Source organism: Eumetopias jubatus, unplaced genomic scaffold (genome assembly GCF_037043125.1).
Source record: "Eumetopias jubatus isolate StellerSeaLion01/CBP00866 unplaced genomic scaffold, mEumJub1_p1.0 scaffold_10, whole genome shotgun sequence".
NCBI lineage: Eukaryota > Metazoa > Chordata > Mammalia > Carnivora > Otariidae > Eumetopias > Eumetopias jubatus.
In genome coordinates, this window is record NW_028274816.1 from 122,658,225 (window position 1) to 122,680,529 (window position 22,305).

Below are 22,305 nucleotides of genomic sequence, written 5' to 3' on the forward strand. Positions count from 1 at the left end.
GCTGGGGGCCCACGAGGTTCTAGGCTGAACAGCCAGAAGAATTCAGAGTTTCTCACACATGGGCACTGATTCTGAAATTCGTCCCTTTGGATTCTGTTGCATAAGCAGAAGATGGTTAGAGTAACAGTAGGTATGGATGATTCCCTAAGGGGAGAAGATTCTTTCAAAATGTTAAGCCCACATTTACCTATTCATAAACACCCCCTCCCATATGCATGTGTAATGCTTTTGCGTTCAGAAAGCACCACCAGCCGCTCTTGCTCTAGGATAGAGGAGTCCTACGGGAGGAGAGCAGGTCTGGTTATCCCTACTTTGCAGGTGGGCGATGGAGTCCCAGGGGAGCAAACTACTTGCCCAAGTTACTCACTCCGGGAGGAACTAAAATAACTAAAATCACTCGGTTTTTAATGAGTTAACTACCCCCAAATCAACAAGCTTATTACATTGCTTGTGTTGCTGTGGTTTTGGTAGGGGTGGAAATATGGGGATTTTGCCGTGGGGAGGATCGCTTGATAATAATCCTCGGGATAGCCTTGCGGTCCCAGGGGCTGGGACCACACTTGTAGGTACTGTCACGGGGCCGGACTGGCAAATGACAACTGATCCTCGACCACTGCCTTTTCGGGGAGAAGACGTTACCCTTCCCCTCTGGATCTCAGCTAGTCTCCTGCTCCCCCGCCCCCACCGCCTCCCCAAGCCTGAGCAGCTCCCCTCAACCTCCCCACCCCCAGTCCTTGCCTCCAGCAGTGTGACTGTGATCATGAACCAGGGCGGGGGGCAGCAGGTGTAACTGTCGTAGTACCACTTCCGGTCAATCTCCCGGGGCAGGGTCTCGTAGGCCACGTGGCGGATCAGCCGCTGGGAGAGGTTCAGCCCTTTCTCCTCCAGTAGGGCTTTGCTGCAGAGCCTGCGGTTCCCCTGCAGGATGGCCTGGCGGAAGCTGTTGGACCGCTTGTTGCTCATCTGTGCGGGACACATGGTGGGGCACAGGGTCAGAACGGGAGTCTCAGGGAGCCCTGACCCGTTTCCCTAGCCAGCACATTCCTTGGACTAACCAGGCCTCATCCCCCTTCCTCTTTCTTCTATAATAGTTAACAAGAAGCAATATTCACTGAGCTCTTCTGTGGCCGAGGTGGTTCTAAGCTCTTCACGTGTGTTGGGCTCACTGGATACTCTTAACTGGTCTACCTGTTAGGTAAGGACTAGGAATATCCCCATTCTACCAAATCACAGAGAGTTTTAGGAACCCACCAAGTTCAAACCCAGTATGACTCCAGAACCTATACTGATGTTCACCGTTCCTTCCTTCTGTGCACCTGTCCGTCAGCCGTCAGTCACAATTTACTGGGCCACTACTAAGTATCAGCACATTGCCAGACACGGGGGGGCAGGGCGGGTGCGACGGTGCTCAGGACAAATAACTAAGCAGCAATCACGGTTCCGTGTGGAGGCTGCTGAGGGAGCAAGCAGGCAGGGGCCCAGCCTGGTCCCACGGTGGTTGGGGAGGGCCTTCTGTTGATCCCATTCTCATCCTTTCCATGCCTACAAAGCTTAGATCTGGTTCTTGGTGGCTCAGGAGGAGTTCGGGAAACGTGGGCAGAGCTTGGGGCTCCATGTTCATTCACTGCAAGCTCAAGAAAGGATCATGAGTGAGAACTGAAAGATGATGAGGGGTTTGCGTCCTCAGACATCCTCGCTTGGGAAGAGGTGGGCAGACCTTGGTTAGATGGGCGAGTTTGTAGAGAGGTCTCTAGGACTAGAACCCAAACCTGTGCTTGTGGGAGGCCATCACTCCTGGGGGCCTTTAAGGGACCTGCAATGCCTGGCGAGCCCAGGAACTGGTTCTAGAGCCTTGTCTGTGGACTGGTCCTTCCCTCAGCAGCCTAATGCTGCCATGATGAATCCTCACTGGAGTCCTGGCTGCCTCGCTGTGGTCGGTCTGATTCCCAGAGACCAGGTGGCCAGTCCTGCTAACTCCCAGCCTCCTGGGACCTCTGTTGCCTCCCACCTGCCCTCCACGACCACACTCTAGACCTTTTTTATGAGGAGATAGAGCTCTCCCAACCTCAGAGCCCACAGGGCTGCCTGGGGAGCTGAGGCAGGGACTATCCACATATTCCTGGGACTGTGGCCTTAGCAGGGGACATTTGGCTAAACCTAGGCAGAAGTCCAGACAGGGCTGGCCAGGTGAACTAGGCCAAGGCACAGGGGTTTGAAGCTGTGTCAGGAGGGAGTAACCAGAGAGGATCTGAGTTCAGAGCAGGCCACGTAGAATGAGCCTTTGTCTGCAGTCCCCCTTCTCTGTTCCTGGGTTCTATGGTCTTTTGCCTTCAAAATCTGGCTTAACGCTCGCCCCCTCCAGTAGGCCTTCCCAGATGAACCCCTTCCAGTGATCCCCATTCTCATCCTCTCCATGCCTACAAAGCTTGGATCTGGTTCTTGGTGGCACAGGAGGAGTTCGGGAAACGTAGGCAGAGCTTGGGGCTCCATGTTCATTCACTGCAAGCTCAAGAAAGGATCATGTTATCAAACTGTTATCTTTTTTATTTTATACAAACTATTTTTTAAAATTTATTTTTAGAGGAAGAGAGCGCACAGGCAGGAGGGACAAAGAGAAAGAGAGAGAGAGAGAGAGAGAGAGAGAGAAAGAGAGAATCCTGAGCAGGTTCCACGCTCAGTGCAGAGCCCAACATGAGGCTCGATCTCACAACCCTGAGATCACGGCCCGAGCTGAAATCAAGAGTCGGACACTTAACTGACTGAGCCGCCCAGGCGCCCCTGTCAAAGTCTTTTGCGGGCACTCTTACCATCCTCTCTCCCAGTCCCTGAATATGCACAGCATACTCACAACACACCCTGGCCACACCCTGAAGACTGACACCGGGGGTGGGCTTGCCACGAGGACAGAGGAAGCAATGTGCCCATTCCCCTGCACCCTGATGTGCCTAGAACCAAGCCAGGTCTCAGGCCTCGTGGGGCTTACAAGGAGAGGCGAATGCTAGTTATTGGGTGCACAGCACTATTCTCACATTATAAAGATGGGGACTAGGGGCGCCTGGCCGGCTCAGTCAGTAGAGCATGCAACTCTTGATCTTGGGGTCGTGAGTTCGAGCCCCACATTTGGCATACAGATTACTTAAGTAAACAAATAAACTTTTTAAAAATAAATAAATAAAAAATAAAGATGGGGACTAAAGCTTGGAGAAGGTGAGTAATTTTCTCAAGGACCCAAAGAGGGGCGCCTGGGTGGCTCAGTTGGTGGAGCATCTGCATTCGGCTCAGGTCATGATCCCAGGGTCCTGGGATCGAGTCCCACGTCCAGCTCCTGGCTCAGAGGGGAGGCTGCTTCTCCCTCTCCCTCTGCCTCCCCCCTGCTTGTCCTCTCTCTTTCTCTGTATCTCTTTGTCTCGAATGAATAAATAAGATCTTTAATTCAAAAAAAAAAGGGGGACCCAAAGTCAGAATTCAAATCCAGATACATCTGACTCCAGAGCCCATGCCAGCCTGTAGGGTACTTTTGTGCCACTAGATAAGGGAGTCTTCTCTTGCAGGTGGATGCACCCATTCTAGGCCTTGGTGAAGAAAGCCCAGGCCAGATTTCAGTCCCAATTCATCTTACTGGCAGTCACCCTTGCACAGTGCACAAGCTGCACGCCCGTACATGACGACCCTGGCCACCCAGCTATAATACAATGTGGTCTGTGCTCTAAGAGAGGCCTGGGCAATGCACTGTGCGGGCTCTGGATAAGGTTGGTTCATTCGGCCCGGGTTGGGTTGGGAAAGGGCTCACAAAGGATGTAGGGGAGTTTACCTAGGGGAAGAACATTAGAGATGACAAAATCTTTCAAATACTCCATCTTATTTAATCCTTGTGACAGCCCCAAAGAGGATATCCTTTGGCTTCATTTCACAAATGAGAAAACCCAGGGGCACCTGGGTGGCTCAGTCGTTAAGCGTCTGCCTTCGGCTCAGGTCATGATTATCGAGTCACACATTGGGCTCCCCGCTCAGTGGGAAGCCTGCTTCTCCCTCTCCCACTCTCCCTGCTTGTGTTCCCTCTCTCGCTGTCTCTCTCTGTCAAAAAAATAAATAAAATCTTTTAAAAAAAAACCAACCAAACAAGAAAACCCAGGCTCAGGCTCAGGAGATCTTTCTCCGTGAAAGGCAGAGGCAGAGGCAGAAGCAGGACCCAGGTCTGCCTGACTCCAGACCCTGGGCACTCTGCCTTCCTGAGAGCGTCCCTCCCGGAGAGCCCCTCCTTAGTCCTGGTCTCCAGGGCAGCCCCGCTCACAAGAATCCAGGCTCTGGCAGGCTGCTTCAGCTTAGAACATGAATCCAGACATCCCGAGAGGAACAAGCCATCTACTGCTAGAGTTCACACGGGAGACCCCACAGACCCGCAGCTGGACAGAAGCATCCCACTGGCCCAGCGAAGCCCTTACTCTGCCCTGAGCCTGAGCAGGGCATGTAGCAAGCTTGCTGGGCTGCTGATGAGCCAATGCAGGTTCAAACCCGTGGCCTGGTCTTTGGTGGCACCGCTGGGCTCCAAGTCACAGGCTCACCTCCACTGCCCCTCCTCCCGTGAATCCCGACTGTCCTCACTCCCCCGTTTAGCTCAGCTCTGCCCGCCCCCCTCTAGGAAATCTGCTCTCTGGGCCCACTCCAAACAAATTTCCTTCCCCCTAAAAGCGCTACAGCTGCTCCCTGAGATCATGCTAACCTCTGGGCAAAGGCAGGCTTCCATCAAGAGGCAATGAGAACATTTCCAAAGCCTGGACACCCAGATCAGAGAGCTCACTTGGCACTTGGCCCCTGGGTGCCCCCATCACTGGTGCCTTTGAATTCTAGGAGCCTGGGGAGCCTCCTGCAAGTCATTTCACTCTTATCCCTCCATACGTGACAAGAAAAAGGGGTGACTATCACCACTTCACCAACAGGGAAATCGAGAGGAAACTTCTGGCCTTGCATTCATCTTGCTAGTTCATCCAGCTTCTACTCATGTCCCAGCCATCCATGGTGGGATGTTTCCTGCTGAACCCCACTCCCATCTCGCCAGTGGCCCTCGTAACAGCACAGCAGTAACCCCCAGTGAGGAGGAAGTCCCTGTTCCAAAACCCTGGATCACTGGGCAGCGTTCATAGGCCTACTGTCTTCAGCCCCTCCAACAACCCAGGACGTCAGCCAGCAGGTCTGAGGAGCTCTGGCCTTCACCCATGTGCCCAGTGCTCCCAACATCCACTCCCCAGCTCCCCTCCTTCCCACCTCCTACCCCCAGCCTCCCTCTCAGTGGAACTGGCCCCACCCCCAGCTCCATGGGTGGGCACTGATCGGCTTGAGTCAATCAACACTTCCCACCCACCCAATCTAGGCCAAGGGGAGAGAGGAAATCCCAAGCTTTGTGTGGGAACTACCACAGAGGAGACCCTCTCTTGCCCAGCATGGTGCGGCCTGAGGGTGTAAGGGCTGGGAAAGCTGCAGCTACTTTGCCGCCACATGGGCGAGTCTGGAACTGCCAGGGGCTTCTCTGGGTATGTGCTGACACTGCAGAAGGCAGAACCGAGAGACAAAGAGAAACCGGGTCCTTTTGAAGCGGGACTCTTTCAACGCTGCAAGCCAACCGATCCCTTTAATCGCGTAAAGAGGTCTTCTCAGCCATAACCCCCGAACAGACCCCTCCCAGCGGTCAGGGCCCCAGAGTGCTCACCAGGTTGACAAAATCCTGGTAGCAGATCTGCCCGTCTGCATGGCTGTCGGCGAGAGCCAGGAGCACCTCCCTTTTGTGCGGGTCCAGCTTGGAGCCGTGGCTCTCCAGGAGGCTCCGGAACTTGCCTGTGCTGATGTAGCCTGTGTTCCCAGGGTCAAACTGAGGGGGAAGCACAGACAGCAGGGGGGTCAGTGGGGCCCTGCAGGTGCCCGTCTCCATCACCACTCACCAGCTCCCGTCCCCAGCCCCTCTGCCAACAGAGGCCCAGGACTCATCTGGGATGTGTCCAAGGCCCCCATGGGAGACCTCCAATTAGGGCATGGACAACCACTTAAAGACCTAGAAGGCCCTGGAGCCCTTTGAGATCGCCCAATCCAACCATCTTGTGCATGGATAGGGAAACTGAGACTCAGAGAGGTTAAGCTCCCTCCTATCCACCCCTAATCCTAACCTTGGACATGAGGAAGAGCAGGAAGGAAAAGGCAACGAGGGGAGGAAGATGAGGAACTTCCGGGACTCGGGCCAGAGGGACTCCAGTGGGGGATGCTGAGGGCCAGGGGCCGCAGGGAGCAGGGGCCCAGCCTTGCAAATCCGGCCGTACCTGGCTGCCGGCGCCTCTCACACCCACACTCACATACACCCACAGCCATGCACACAGGCCTGGGTGGGGCTCCCCGGAGATACTGTGCAGCTTTGCACGCCTGCGTCCCTCGGCCTGGGGGCCCCTTGCCCCCTCGTCTCCCAGGGAGACTCCGACTCACCCCACCCAGCGACTCTGTGCAGTCTCAGGACTCCCCGGAACACAGGTTGCTCGGGCTGCCCCGCCCCGTCCCCCGCACATCGCACAGACCTCTGACCACCAGCCTGCCCGGCCCCCTCATCTCCTATCTGGGCCTCCTCACTGGGCTGGTGGCACGGGGGTACCCCAGAATTTAGCAGGAGCCTGGCATGACTGGCAGGCACTCGGTAAACATTTCCTGGGCAGATACATAGTGGGTGTTGGATGAACAGAAGGGTACTAATCTTCCAGGGAAAGTATCATCGGTTCAGGTAGAAAAGGATCTCATTCATCTCTCCCAGAGAAGCCCCCCAGCCTTTCCGTGCCTCTTCTGCAGGCCCTCCTTCCTCACAGAGCGCCCCCCAGCACACGCCCTGCTAGAGAACGACGGGAACTGTCTCTCGCAGATGTCAGCAGCTGTTCTGTCCACCAAGAGCCTCCCCACACGATGTTGCTGTGCCTCCAGACGTTGCAGTGGGCGGCTGAGATTTCAGGAGGCAAACAGACACTGTGGATGTCCTTGTATGCAGGACAGAGGAGCCCAGATGACCAAGCCCACGTTTCCCCCCTTTTCTAGAGAAGGTCAATGGAGACTATTTTAGGAAGGCTGATTCGGTGTGCAGTACCTCTAAGACAACCCAAGAGTCACAAGTCTTGGGCTATTTAAATTCTTCCCAGAACTCAACGAGGGAAAACATCCCTAAAGAGGCTTATTTAAAAATCGGCATGAAGACATCCCTAAAGAGGCTTATTTAGAAATCAGCATGTGTCCCCACCCTCCATTCCAAATACCAGGTTCCAGGGATGACACCCATTTGGTTCGCACCACTGAGTATTTCAGGAAACGCAGTGACTCCCTGCACCATAAAGATCTTTAAGAATAAAAATTTGCTGGGCGCCTGGGTGGCTCAGTAGGTTAAGCGACTGCCTTCGGCTCAGGTCATGATCCTGGAGTCCCGGGATCGAGTCCCGCATCGGACTCCCTGCTCAGCGGGGAGTCTGCTTCTCCCTCTGACCCTCTTCCCTCTCGTGCTTTCTCTCTCTCATTCTCTCTCTCTCTCAAATAAATAAATAAAATCTTTAAAAAAAAGAATAAAAATTTGCTTTAAAAAATTAAAAAAAAGAAAAAGAAAGGGGATGCCTGGGTGGCTCAGTCGTTAAGCGACTGCCTTCGGCTCAGGTCATGATCCCGGGGTCCTGGGATCGAGCCCCGCATCGGGCTCCCTGCTCAGCGGGAAGCCTGCTTCTCCCTCTCCCACTCCCCCTGCTTCTGTTCCCTCTCTCACGGTGTCTCTATCAAATAAATAAATTTAAAAAAATCAAAAAAAGAAAAAAAGAAAAATTTGCTGTTTTCATGGGGCCAAACACTTTTCTAAGCGCTTTATGTCTGTAATTTCTCTGAACCCCGACAACAACTTCCTGAAGCAGGTCCTATTTAACTAGTCCCATATTACAGATGAGGCAATCGAGGCACAGGGAAAGGAGCACGGAGAGGCAGGGGACATGCCTGGCAAACAGCATTCTGCACCGGCGGCTGAGCACTGGTGGCCACTGACCTTCAGCCTCCAGGGGCTGCTCTGGGGCAAAAGTGAAGGATCAAAGAGGTGAGAGGAGGGAGAGGGGGGCTCAGGGGCCTATCCCACACAGATTTTGAAAGCGGGAAAGAGCCGCACACAGCCACAGTTCTGACCCCCCGCTGCTTAGATAGGAAAGTGAGGCCTGGATGGGAAAGTGGCAATGACAGCCAGTGAGGGTCTCCTGGTACCCAGGACCCGCCCCCCACATCCCCACAGGCTGACACAGGCCCCCTGACTCACCGGCCTGGCCTCACGTGACCCCTTGTGCTGGGTGGGCTGAGGGTGGGGGTGAGGGGTGGAGATGGAGAAGCAGCCCCGAGTCCTGGGAAAATCCACTTTCCCCCCAGTGCCACCCCCCCATGAGCACTGCAGGGGGGCAGTGACATGCCCGAAGCGCCGAGTCTCTCCTGACCGGGTCTCGGGGAGGAAGCCCAGTGGCCTCTCATTCAAGAGCAGGGACACCAATCCCCTCCCAGGGGCCGCCTCGGAGGCTTGGGAGGGCAGCGGGGTGGGGGACTGGGATCAGGCAAGGGCCCCTCTCCCTTGTTCCAGCTCCAGACAAAGAACCACCTGCTCCCCAGCTCTCCCTCCACCCCCCCCAGGGCTCCCTGCTGTTGTCCTAGTGACAGGGGCTGCCCTGTGGCTCCAGGAGCCCCCCACCCCCCTGCCAGTCCTGCCCCCAGCACATTACAGGCTCCAGACTATGGAGAATGAGCTGGGAACAGGCCAAGTCTCCCTTCCCTGCCAAAACTCTACCTTTCGTGCCAGGGCCAGACAAGCCAGACAATGGGGGGTCATCGCTACCTAATAATGAGGCCTCAGGGATGACGGAGGGTGCCTAGCGGGGAGAGAGAGAGGCAGGGAAGGGGCTGGCTCCTCACAGGACCCCTTCTACACCCCCCGGGGCCCCCACTACCTGGGAGGATGAGGGCCGGAGCAGAGGCGGACTGTGGGCATGGGGCACGGGTGGGGGGGGCGGAGAAGAGGGAGACAAAGGGAGAAAGAATCAGAGAGAGAGGACGCGAGCAGAAGGTGGGCAGCGGTCGGTCCCTTGGCCCAGAAGAAAACTGAGGGCTTCAAAAGGAGGCTGCACGGAGCAAGGCAAAATCCCATTCTTGTTTCAGCCACTAACGAGTTTGTATAATTCAGAGTAAACATCTCAAGCCATAATTGCCTCATCTATCAAGCGTGCCTTGTGTCCCCTCAGGTTGCAGCGGGTTAGAGCAAACGCAGGGCAGCAGGGCCAGGGCGGAGACTCAGTGTCCAGCTCTTCTTGCCTCATTCAAAGCAAAGCAGGGAGCAACCCTGTCACAGGGGCTTGGCTAGCCCTTTGGGCACACTTCCTGCCTTTGGGACTCCTTCGAGGCCAGGTATGGGGGATAAGATCCGTGGTTTGGAGCTTTTGGGAAAAGAAACCCCTACAAATGCAATTTTCCTCATTAATAATGTGCTGAAGGCCCCAAAGCTCCCCCCAAAGCCCGGGATTCATCCAGTTTTAGCAGTGGGTCGCTCTCGGGATGAGGTCTGGGCTGGGCGGGTTCCAGGCAGCCTGACGAAGGCTGGGGTGTGTGTGTGTTGGGAGGGGGAGTTGGGGGCAGTGGGCTGTGAAAGGGCCACAGGCAGGGGCCCAGCAGGGAGCCAGGAGTCAGGAGCATCCTCGCAGCTGCCTCCTGACTACGGCCCAGCACGGTGGAGGGAGGGGGAAGGCCAAGCCCACATTCAGCCTGAGCAGAGGATGCTGGCCTCAGGGGGAGGAGAAAGACCGCAGGGTGAGGGCTGACCCTCCCTCGGCTCCCGCCCACCTGCCTCCGCCATGAAAAGAGCTGCCAGAGGCTCCCAAGGGACGTTTAATCCCAGCACCATCCAGCCCTCTGGCCCCTTAATCCTTCAGGTCGCCGGTTTTCCCCAGCCTGGGGCCCCACAAACGCCCTGTCACAGACCACATCTCCCGGCCTGGACCGCTTCCTGGTGCACTCGTGACCTAGACTGGGGAAAGAAGCCGCCACATTCGGCACTGCTACCACCTAGGGATGCTTCCCTTCTTTGGGGCAAGGAGCAGGGGGAGGGTTTCAGAAGGGACCCTGCCCCCAGCTGCTGTGCCGTCTTGGGCAGATCATGAACCACGCTGCCTCAGCTTCTCTTCCAATCATATGGTAGGAACTCTCCCTTCTCAGGGGGATGTAAGGGTGTCCATCCCCATCCCTGCACACACAAGCACACCACATGCAAATGGGGTTTTGGGAAAGAAATCCACAACCGAGGGGCGCCGGGGTGGCTCAGTCGGTTAAGTATCTGCCTTCGGCTCGGGTCATGGTCCCGGGGTCCTGGGATCCAGCCCCGCATTGGGCTCCCTGCTCGGCGGGGAGCCTGCTTCTCCCTCTCCCTCTCCCCCTGCTTCTGTTCCCTCTCTCTCAAATAAATAAATAAAATATATTTTTTAAAGATTTTATTTATTTGACAGAGAGAGAAAGACAGCAAGAGCAGGAACACAAGCAGGGGGAGTGGGAGAGGGAGAAGCAGGCTCCCCACCGAGCAGGGAGCCCGATGCGGGGCTCGATCCCAGGACCCCGGGACCATGACCTGAGCCGAAGGCAGATGCTTAATGACGAAGCCACCCAGGTGCCCCAATAAATAAAATATTTTTTAAAAAGAAATCCACAACCCATACAGCCCATGGGGGCAGCCAATCTTCTCTCCTTGGTCAGTCAAAGGGCTGATGGGACATTTGGAATCAGGATGAGGCAACTCGCATTGGGGGCGTGCTGTCAGAGGGATCCGGTGTCAGTGGCGAGAGGGGCAGCAGGCCGGGAAATCGGAATTCATGGTCCAGGAGAGCTGACAGGAATCTCTATGGTTCTCAAACTGCTCTGCAGAGTTTTAGGGGCTCTGACACCCCGAGAGGGTGGGAGGGGGTCGCTGAGCAGACCCCATTCTGGAGTTGCTTCATGTACTGGCCTCCTGCATAGTACTCGGCTGAACATGATAGAAGCTACATATATGCAGAATGGCTTCTAGGTCTCAGGTATTACCTGACTGAAACCTCAACTTGCCCCATATCCTAGTTTGCCGGAGACCTACTGTCTGAGCACGATTATTACCAGCACCCCTTTCCCCCTCAAAAGTGGTCCCAAGTTGGATGATATATTAGGTGGTCCCTCCCAACAAAACTCTGAGGTAGACGCTATTATGAGCTCCATTTTACAAGGGGGAAAACAAGGCCTGGAGAGCTGAGTTGGCCACGTTGAAACAGCCAGCAGTTGGTGCAGACGGATTCACATCCAGGCAGAAGGGCCTGTGGCCTGCCCCCTCCTAACATTAGGACCATGTGGCTAAAAACGGTTTGAAAGACCCCAGTCCAAACCAGTTCTTCCTTCATTTAACAAATATTTACCAAGGAACGGCCATGTGCCAGGCATCGCACCTCATTTTCTGGACAGGGAAACAGGTGCAGAGAGCAAAAGAAACTAGCCCAAGGTTACAGCTCGAGTTAGTGGTCAAGATGGGAACGGTTCTGGGTCCCTCCATGGGAACCTGCCCCAGGCTTGCCCTTCCTTGTCTTTCTTTGTCCTGTCTTGTGTATGAAATATGGCCCCTGGCTCAGAGTTTCCCCATGTGTGTTTGGTGGAACACCAGGCCCAAGATGGTGTCTAAAATAAGGTTTCCAAGGTCCCATAAGTTTGGGAAACCCTTCTGGAAGGGCCTGATGCATAAAACCATACTAAGGGCTCTGCAAGTTCTCACAGTGAAGAGACGTGTCTGATTTTGTTCAGCCCAGCATTTTCCAAACTTATTGGACCTTTGGGCATCATACTTTCCACAGCAACATGCCATAGAATACTCTTTGGGAAAAATGCATGAGTCCATAGAGTCATTTCTTTGTTTTGTGGAACCCGGCCCCTCTGCCCATGGTTCCAAACCAGCCTTTCACCTTCATTTCCTGAGTGGCAAAGGCCCTCAAGTCCGTCGACACTTCGTCTGGAGGCCTCCCACAGTTAGAAATCTGCCAGACCCAGGCCGCAGCCCAAGGGTTGAGGAGGATGCTGCCCCGGAGAGGCTGAAGAATCAGGGACTGGCCTAAAGGAAAGGCTGGGCTGAGCTCACAGAGAACAGCCCTGCGGGAGCCGGGACCTGCCTGCTCAGCACCCAGGACAGCGGCGCCACGTTCCCCCGCCCCCTCCCGCCGCCAGCCAGGGAGCCAGGCCAAGCTTCAGAGTTTACCCAGCAGCAGTGAAGCATAAGAAAAAGAAGAAAGGAACACACGTATTTTATATCTATTACGTGTGTATGAATTGGACAAACTGCATTTCCAGGACAATTGCACGTCTGATCCCTGTTTCCAACACTCGAACTCCTTTCCTGTCCCAGGCCAACCCTCTCCCTCTCCTGGATGTAGAGAGGCCCAGGATCTCAGTGAAGGGTGTGAGTACCTTTAAGGACCCCGAAGGAAGCACATGGAGTGCCATCCTGGTGGAGACCTCTCCAGTCCAGAAGGTCGGGACCTGGGATCTAAGGAAGGCTCCCATCCCTGGCCCCAGTGTCCTCTCTCTGTCCTCCAAGACAGAAGGAGCCCTGGGAAGTGACCACATGGCATGCATGCAGGGGGTGAGGCAAAGCACAGGCAGTTGCCCCTCTCCAATTTGGGGATGGTTAGCAAGCCTCATCTGCTGGGTCCTTGCATCATTACCCGGCTTCTGAACAGAAATGAATTAACGAGGCTACCCAGGGGCTTAGGGCTCAGCAGAGCTGTCCCCACCCAACAGCCAGAGCCCACCAGGGAACTCTGGCCCATTATGGATATTTACTGCCCCATAAATCAGGTCCAGGCCTGCAGCTGCTGAGGTCAGGAGGTGAGGTTATGGGAATAGCAGCCTTCTCTTCCAGTTCTCCTTCCTCGCAAATGAGGATGCTAATTCTCCCCATAGAGAAAACCACCTCACGCCAGTCCCCTGATTCTGAAATACTGATTTTTCACAAATATCTTATTATTTTTACTCTCACACCAACCCTAGAGTGAGTGTGATTAGTCCCGTTTAACAGATATGGAAACTGAGGTTCAGAGACAGACAGTTTGCCCAGAGACCCTTTCGGTGAGTGGAGCAAGGCACCATCTGGCTTGCTCAAACTGGAGCTGGAGTGGATTTTCAAACCTTGAAGCCTCCCTGGGCAGAAGAGAGACCAGTTCCTGAAAAACAGGTTCTGACCCTCCTGTCCTTGGGTCTCCCCACATGGAGGCATGAGGGACCCTTGTGCTCCCCTGGAATTTGGCCAGGCCAAGGCCTCGGACAGCTGGAGAAGCTTCTGTGATTCTAGGATTCCCAGCTGTATTATTTCTGTTCTTTCAGCAACCATGGGAGGGGTCTGGGGGGAGGCAGTTCATCCCTCTCAGGAGGTTTCTCCCTTAAGCCCCAAGACGGGCTCCTGAGCATCGTTGCTCCCCATAAGTCAAACAGCTGAACCCGGCTCTGAGGTTGGCAGGCTGGTTAGGGAGCTAGAACGCCCTTCCCTCAGCAGAGAAGTGGGCATCCTGGCCTGATTCCAGGCTGAGTCGCTGGATAATGGGCATGTTTCCAGAAACCACCCAACTCTCTCAACACCTGGGCTGGAGGGGAAGAGCTCCCAGACTACCCACCCCCATGCAGGAAGCTGGGGTTAGGAGGGCAGTGAGGGGTGGGGGCCAGCTCCTTCCTCCAGGCTTTGTCTCTTTCCAGCCTCAGAGCCTCTTGGAAGACGTTGCTTCTCCTTTTCTCAGAGCCCCCCAAAGAAGGCCTTGGAGACTCTGAGAGGGCAGCTGGGGGCTGTGACTCAGAGGCAGGTCCCTTGGGTCCCCAAGGAGCAGAAGCACTGCCCGGGCTGACTCATCCAGGCACAACCATCACAGCCGCCTGGGGACCAAAGCTGAGTCATAGCCACAAAGGCAGGCATCCAGGCCCAGGGGGGCAGCCACCGGCAGGGAGGGGTGGGGTTGGGTGCAAGCAGGGGGCAGGGGGCTGACACCTGCCCCATCCCTCCCTTCAGCCTAAACCCATTTCCTCCCACTGCTTCTCTTGGAAGCCACCGAAGGGTCCCTTGTTCCCCAGAAATGAATGGGCTGGGAGATCCAGGGAGGAGGGGAGTGGGAGCCGGGCAGGCAGGATAAACGGTCACCAAACACTTTCACCTCCTGGGGGCCCTCCACCCTGTTTCAGAAGCCACCTGAAGCCGTGTGGACAAAGACACACAGCCCCTTCTGCAGAGGACCCTTATTTGCTTTGGGTCTCTGGGCAAGCCTTTCCCCTTTGGGCCTCAGTGTCCTCCTCTGTAAAGAGGGGATAGCACCACTCACCTCACAGGGTTGCTGAAAGATCAAAATGAGAGGACCTGTGTGCATGCAGTAGGCACTCAATAGTTGCTCCCTCAAAGAAATATTTACCGACTCCAACCTGCAATTTGCTTCAGAAAAGCTGGCGGGACAGAGGTGGTGGCTACCCCAGTTGTTCACAACTCAAGATACACATGGACTCATTTCCGTAGCACAGAAGAGTGCCCTGTTCTCCCAGGAGGCCACCAGGAACTGCCCAACGGGACACCAGGCAGATGATCTCAGAGGGCCGCTGACCTCTGCTTCCGCGCTGGCAAAAGGAGCAGATCGGACAAGGTGCTTCCACCAACCTTCTCGTAACCTATGGTCCTTGAGGTGGGAGCAGCCCCAGAGGGGCCGGCGTGAGTGAGGCAGCCCCACCCAGTCAGGGCCTGCGTGGGGAGGAGACGCTTTGACCCAAGACGACACACACGGGGCTGCAGTCTGACGTGTCGTCTGCTTGAATGCATGTGTGCCCGTTGTGCGGCAGGCAGCACGCAATCTCAGGTCCCTGGGCCCCACCGCTCAACTGCCACCAAATGTAGTTCTGTGAGAGGTGAGGGATAAAAAGGGTTAACTCAGCACGGCTGCCAAGGTCACTGGGGCAGGAGCAGGATAGGAAAGCTCGCTTTGTGGTGGAGGCCCACTTTGTGGTGGAGGCCCGTCCACAGCTTCAAGCGCCCTGGAGGCCACCTGATAAGGGGTTGGAGGTGCAGAGCCTGAGCAAGGGTTCCAGTCAAACCCGTGGCTTTGTCCTTCTCTGGGAACCTCTTTCTGCTGGCTAATCGTGTGTTCTGGGGGCCGCCATCAATGCCCTGTCGCCGGGGCAGGTGTTTTCTCTGTGGCCCCTTGCTAATCCATTCGGTGGCCCCATTTGAACCCCCTTTCAGCTCCCAGAACTTAAGCCAGCTTGCGGGAGAACTGCAAACAAGGACGGCTTCAGGGTCAGGCCAAGGGAAGACCCCAGGCTGGAGAGAAGGTGGCCGAGCAGGGGAGACACTTGGGGAAAACCAGCAGGAAAATCCTCCGGGCTCAGAAGTGGCTCTCTTTCCAGGAACCTGGATTGGGCAGGAGCTGGTTTAGAGAGGCCGCTGATTTCCCTGTGGGGGCCTGGATCTCAGAAGCAACCCTGTGCGTCTTTCCAGCAAATTCTGATTCCCAGTTAAGAGACAGCTGTTGAATGTCCACTGGATATCAGACATTGTAAAGAATCTCCACTCTCATTTAATTCCTACTATTGTTCCTGGAGTTCAAGATCACTGTCCTTGTTTTACAAATGAGGAAATCGAGGCTCAGAGAGCTAATGCCACTTGGCCCCTGTGACAAAGGCATAAGGCCTGAAGCCAGGTCCATCTGACTCCAAATCCAGGCTTTTGTATCCAGCAGGTCGTCTCAGTTGCTCTGCGTGCTGGTTGTAGCACGTTTATAATGTCAGTGGTGGGACAGCCACAACTTGTCTGCTCTCCTTCTGGGAGATTAGCAAAGTTGGGGCTCTTATGGGGGCCTGAGAAATGCATGCTCCCAGTGGAAGGGGGGGGAAACCCAAATTACTTCCAATCCTTCCTTTTCCTTCTCACTCATCTGAGCTCAAAAGCAACTGTGCTTTGTTGACTCAACAGATTTCTGCTCCACACTTTTGCTCATTAAACATTTGCAGATCTTGAAGATAGATCCTGAAGGTATCTTAAGGGTGAACCTGGAAATGACTTTCCCACCCTGGAAGCCCTTTAGGGGTTAAGTGCATTCGGGTCCAGTATCTGCCATTGACCCGCTCTTTGACCTTGGATCCCTGAAGGCACCTCCCTAGAGTTGGCACCTCCCTAGAGTTCGGGAAGGGACTGAGACTGTCGAAACATAACCTGAAAAAGAGGAGCCTATGGAACAACATAAAGCAAGAAGTGAAGGGCACATTACCTGCACAAAATTACAAACATCAGCGAGATAGATGAGACATAAAGAATAAACTGGCCCCCCACATATAAAAATGTATCAAGTGATAAAATTTTCTAAACACATTAAAGGAAGAGTTTCTTGGGGCGCCTGGGTGGCTCAGTTGGTTAAGTGTCTGCCTTCAGCTCAGGTCATGATCTCAGGGTCCTGGGATCGAGTCCCGCATCGCGCTCCCTGCTCAGCTGGGAGTCTGCTTCTCCCTCTCCCTGTCCCTCTGCCCTTCCCCCCTGCTTGTGCCCGTGCACTTTCTCTCCCTCTCAAATAAATAAATAAAATCTTAAAAAAAAAATAAAGGAAGTGTTTCTTACTAAGTGCTGGCATAAATGGATAGAAACAAGGTCAGGATGGAGTAAAGGGCTGGATGATTTCTTTAGTCACAGAAACTATAGTAGGAAATAGAAGTGCATATTTATAAGATCTAAAGAGGGATGAAGACTGGGGCGCTTGGCAGGCTCAGTCGGAAGAGCATGCGACTCTTGGTCTCAGGGTTGTGAGTTTGAACCCCACGTGGGGTGTAGAAATTGCTTAAATAAATAAATAAACTTAAAAAAAATAAAGAGGGATGAAGACTGTCTCAGGTCTAAAGCAATAGAAGGAATCATGATGGAAAAGCTCAAAAGATTCAACTATAGAAAAGACATTTTGTAAGATGCTACACTATGATGACAGATTCGTATTTACGTCACTTTAAAATCTAATATTTAGGAAAACCGTTTAGATCCCAGGCGCATGAAAAGATAATTCCCTCAAGCAGAAGTGGAAATAAGAAACAAAACATATGATGGACCGTCTAGGGGTTGAAGTGATGACCTCCTGGTTTCCCGCCTACTGTAACTTCCAGGACCCACGGGGAAGAAGTCAGGGATGGGGTAAGGAGGGCTGGCCTGCTACTCTCCTGCTTGAGCAGGCCAGCCAAATTCCCAGAATATGGGGGAGGGGAGACTCCAAGGGACTGGGGTCACCTATTTTCTTCACTTCCAACTCCCACAAAAGGCATCCTGACCAATTTTTTGAGGGATGACCACACAGGACCAACCAGCCAAGGTCGTGCCTTCTAGTTCTTGGGGTTTAATTAGCTTCACGCTGGGTCAAAGCTACTCCATGTGCTAAAGAACCAGACAGCACAGAGGGAACTGGTGCAATGCCAAATATCCCTAAAACCAGGGGGAGAAGTCCCAGCAGGTCCCAGTTCGAAACTGGGTGATCGTTGGTGTTCCCTTGCCCGAGAAAGGAAAGGAGGACCAACTTTGGCCAGCTTCTCATCCCATCAACCTCTGGAAGGTGAACATATCAGTTTGCAGAGACTCCAACAGGTGTCATGAACCCCCCATTGACCACAGTTTGACTGGTCAGGGCTGCCCATTTCTGGATAAGGTGGTTTGGGGGGGTGCTGCCTCAACCTCCACTGAAATGCTCTTTCCTAAGTGCACCAAGGTCCACAATCCTCAAGTCCTACCGTTAAGCAGGCCCACAGGAAAGGCAAGGGGAAAACCCTTCCGAATTCTGAATAACCTTCGCATCCTGAAGTTGCACACCCCTCTATGAAACTTCATAGCATTTCTCCAGTTAGCACCACTGGGGAATGGTACAGGGGCAGCTTCACAAAGTAGGGGCAAGGAACACAGAGGTCAAGGCCTGCTCAGGAGCAGCTCTCCTTAAACACAAATCACCCACAGGAAGGAAGGCAACAGAAATGGGCACTTTTTTTTTATAGATTTATTATTTTAGGGGTGCCTGGATGGCTCAGTCGGTTAAGTGACTGCCTTTGGCTGGGGTCATGGTCCCAGGGTCCTGGGATCGAGCCCCGCATCGGGTTCCTTGCTCAGCGGGCAGCCTGCTTCTCCCTCTGCCTGCCGCTCCCCCTGCTTGTGCAAGCTCGCTCTCTCTCTCTCTCTGACAAATAAATTCTTAAAAAAAAAAGATTTATTATTTTAGAGGGAGTGGGAGAAGCAGACTCCTCACTGAGCAGAGCCAGACGTAGGGCTCGATCCCATGACCCCAAGATCATGACCTCAGCCAAAACCAAGAGTCAGATGCTTAACCGACTGCACCCCCCACCTCAGGTGCCCCCAGAAATGGGCTTCTAACACCACGTGATGGATGGGGAATAGGCATAAGGCAGAACTTACTGTGAGAAAAAAATGGTTTGCCTGGAGTACTTTGGGAGTTTCTTTCCTAGAATTAATTTTGTCTGTCTAGCATGGTTTCCGGGTGGGCCTTCCCAGAAGCAGAGGGATGCTCCCTGTGACACGAGGGACCTCCCTCTGGTGGGAGAAAATGGATTTCACACCACCCTCGAATATTAGTTGCTACACATTCTCTCTGCTCTCCACACACACTCTCCTCTCTCTGCTCCACATTCTTCCTACTGTTTTCCTCCATTCACCGAAATAGTCCCTTTTAAAATGTAAACATACACAGAAAATTAATCAAATGAGGAAGACAGACACAGAGGGAAAAAGAATGATACACTTTGTTCTAGGTTCTGATTCTAAATCTGGCAGGAGGTGTGAAGGGCTGACAGCTTGCTGGTCGTGGTGTCGGTGGCAGCAGGAGGCCCCTCCTGCCTCAGGGCGGCCGCTGTGCTCCCAGGAACTGGAGGGAGAGTGGGTGGCGAGTGGGAGCAGAGGGAGAGATGCGCCACCCCGCTGGGACGGGAGCCGGTGGATGCTCCCCAAACCACAGCCAGGCCTCATTCTAATGTGCGGGATGCCCACAAGCACCCCTCAACCTCTGCCTACCACGACTTTCCTGCTGTAATTCCAGGTCTCGGTCCCACTCGGGCACCTGCATTTGGTGGGTTCTTTGCATTGAACTGGTCTGTCACCAAAGCTGTCATTTTCGCCAACACCCCACTCCCCACCCTGACTTTCCCTTTTTCCTTCCAGGTTCAGAATCCCCAAGTTATCTATGCATTTCACTCATCTACGTGGGTCCAGTGAGATCTTCCAATTCCCCCCATTGCCACGTCCCCCTTCCTTTCCATTCATGCCATCCTCCATGTTCATTCACTGCAGCAGGTCCCTGCCTACTTTCTCTCATGCCTGCCATCCACCTTACTTCCTTCCCACTAGCACACCAGACCTTTCCAAAGCATTGCTTGGATCCCTGCTGAAAAAACTTTCAAAGGCTTTCCCTGCCTACAACAGGATAAGGTCTGGTCCAAGCTAGCTGCATCTCCTCGTCCAACCCAACAGGTTCCCTCTGGCCCAACCAGACTGGGCTCTTAAAGTTGCACAAACTTCATGGCACAATCACGCCTACTGCAGGACCAGAGTGCTCGCCAGTCTCCCTGCGATGGACCATCACTTGCCTCCTCTCCTCTGCATCCGGGAATGGAGACAGAGAGGGAAATACACAAAAGCTCTCAACACTGGTACTAAGCAACGAAGACACTGTTTCCTTGCTGAAGGTCAAATGTCCATCAAGAGATTCCAAAGTTGGCATTCCCAACTCCATTCCCCACACCTAGACACTAGGAGTCGCAAACAATCACATACTATTTCCCATAACTCTCTCATCCCTGCCGCAAAGTTAGAGTCAGCTTTCAAAAGAACCCATACTGTGAGTCACCCTCCAAGGACAGCAGAGAGTTGACTTCAGTGGTGGCCACGGATCTTTGAAGGTGGAGGTAAAAAAGGAGAGAGGATATTAATCTAAGCCCTCCCCCCACCTCCTCAGTCCCGACTGCAATCCCCCCCACCCATCCCCGCATATAGGGAATGTCCCAGGCTTTTGATACCTATTGTGCAATTTCTACATGGTATTTAGAAGGCAGAGTTGGGAGGAGGAGGAGGGAGCGAAGGATCTCTCAGGCGAGCCCACCGCCTACTCCTGAAACCTGGAGAGCAGTGGAGAGCACTGTCGATCAGTCTCGGAGATGCACTAAGCCACGCCCCCACCACACGTCACCGTCTCAGGAGTGCAGAGCTAGGGAAGCCCACGCAAGCAGGGAGACTGATTGTGGGGAGGGCTGGAAGGAAGTGGGGGGATTTAACTGCTCACATACCTGATCAAACAGGACTTTCCAGTGCTGGTAGAGAGGGAGGCCATGCAGAAGAGGAGGAAGAGGAGAGAGAGAAAGAAACACATACTTATCACCAAGGACTCTCTAGCCCCTGATATTTCTGACATAGCTTCCCAGCTGCTGCCCAGACTCAGGAACCCGCCACAAGACACCAGGGGAAACCTGGGAGGAGCTCCCTAAATGAGTCTGCACTAAGCAAATACAGGGAACTCAGGTTGGGTGAGGGGGGGGGGTTGTCCCTCTCTTGGAGTCCGGCGGGAGGACGGATACGCTGAACAAGGGTGATTCTCAGCAATTACTAAATAAAGGCATCCAACTCTATCCAAGGGCCTCTAATAACTTCTGCCTAAAGCTCATTTCCATGTCTACTCCCACACCTGGGAACCCACCCTGCTGCAACAGTCTCCACCTGCTGGGGGTCAGAGACCCCCCCCCCCCCCACTCAGGAAAACTCAGCCCTGAATAAACACTAACGGTTGCCTGCAGTTTGGGAGGAGGGGGTCTCCGGAATCCACTGAAATCTAAACAGTCTCTCCAAGGCTGAATCTAAGTTCTGAGTACACGAGCCTGGTGAGTACAGGGCTTGGGAGCCAGAAGCAGGTGAGAGGTTTAACCAAGGGAGCCAAAGGGGAGGGAAGAGGTTAAGCTCTCCTGGGGCACATTCCCTGGTAGGTTACCCGTCCTGGCTTCTCCCTTTCCCTACCCTGAGAGAGGGCTAGGGCAGGGCAGAATGTCTCTCCAGTTTTTCACCTCTATATGCAGGTTAACCTCAGGAGGGAGCAGCTTAAGAAACCCCAGTTCCCAGGACTCCCCAGTGCCCGCTCCGCCGATGGCTCGCCGGACCAGAGGGAAGGAGAGACTCCAGCAGCAGATGGCAGGGAAGCCCTCTGGGGCAGCCCCTCCCCATCCTCGCCCGGGGGACCGTCGCTGGCATCGACTCGGTCTGGGACTCCTGGGCTCTCTTCTGGAAGCGACACCGCTCCCAGCACTCCGCCTCTCCCTCCTCCGGCCGGGTTCAGGGACCCGGGTCGGCTTGAATTTCAGTGTGGCGACAGGGCAGGTGCCGGGAGGGAGCTAATCCGGAAGCGAAGAAGGGGGTCGCCAGAGCGGTCGGCGCGGCCGGGTTCCGGGGACTCCGCGGCGCCCGCTCCTTCCCCGGGCTCAGAGAGCCCGCAGGTCGCGAGTGGGAGGGGAGGGGTAGTCACGGCTGTGACGCGGCCGCCTCTGCGGGAAAACGCCGTGTCCCGGCCACTGCACCAGCCGCGGGGAGGGGGCTCCCGCGGCCGACCGGTCCCCAGCGCAGCGGCGGGGCTGCGTCCCGCAGGGAAGCCGCGGAACCCGAGCGGGGGATGGCGCGCGCGCGTTTGGGGGAGACCGGTCCCTCCGCCCCCTCCCGCCCGCGGGGACCCGGCCAATCCGGGGCGCTCCCGCGTCACCTTGAAACCTCGAAGTTGCCCCGCGGGGGCGAGACGGGGGCAGCTCCCCAGTTAGTGCCCCCCAGAAAGTTTGCCCGGGCGGGGGAGGGGGCACTCACGTCTTCCGGCGCCGCCGGCGGCCGCTCCTCGGCCTCGGGTTCCAGCTCCTCGATGCGCTCCGCCTCGGCGCAGGCGGCCACTGCGGGGCCCGGGCTGGGGTGCTCGCCCATGCCGACGCGGGGTCCAGGGCCCGCGGGCGGCTGCGGGGCTCGTCCCGGGGCGCCGGGCTAACTTTGCGCCGCGCCGGCCGCGCAGCTCCGAGGGTTCTGTGCGCGCCGCGCCGCCTCCGCGCCAGCCCAGCCGCCCGCGCCCGCCCCCATGGCCCCGGCCCCCGCGCCGCCGCCGCCTCGCCGCCGCGCCGCCCCGGGACGCCCGGCCCCTCGCCGCCAAACTTCTCCGCGCTCGCCGCCCCGCCGGCCTCCGCCTGCGCCCCGGCCCCCACGCCCGGCTCCGAGGC

The 22,305-nt window shown here is 55.2% G+C and overlaps 1 protein-coding gene across 2 annotated transcripts in view; it reads right to left on the reverse strand.

Annotated features, from left to right (window-relative positions):
- The window catches only part of RHBDL3 (rhomboid like 3), a 45,426-nt gene extending 23,408 nt beyond the window's left edge, over positions 1–22,018 (reverse strand). The window contains exons 1-4 of one of the 2 annotated variants that reach the window (XM_028109402.1): positions 21,908–22,018; positions 20,356–20,379; positions 5,705–5,863; positions 739–963 (exon numbers count right to left, since the gene is read on the reverse strand). In XM_028109402.1, the coding sequence (XP_027965203.1) occupies positions 739–963; positions 5,705–5,863; positions 20,356–20,379; positions 21,908–22,018 (519 nt within the window). The remainder of the gene's footprint in view (positions 1–738; positions 964–5,704; positions 5,864–20,355; positions 20,380–21,907) is intronic. The other variant, XM_028109403.1, reaches the window with a different exon arrangement.
- Between the last annotated feature and the right edge of the window lie 287 nt (positions 22,019–22,305).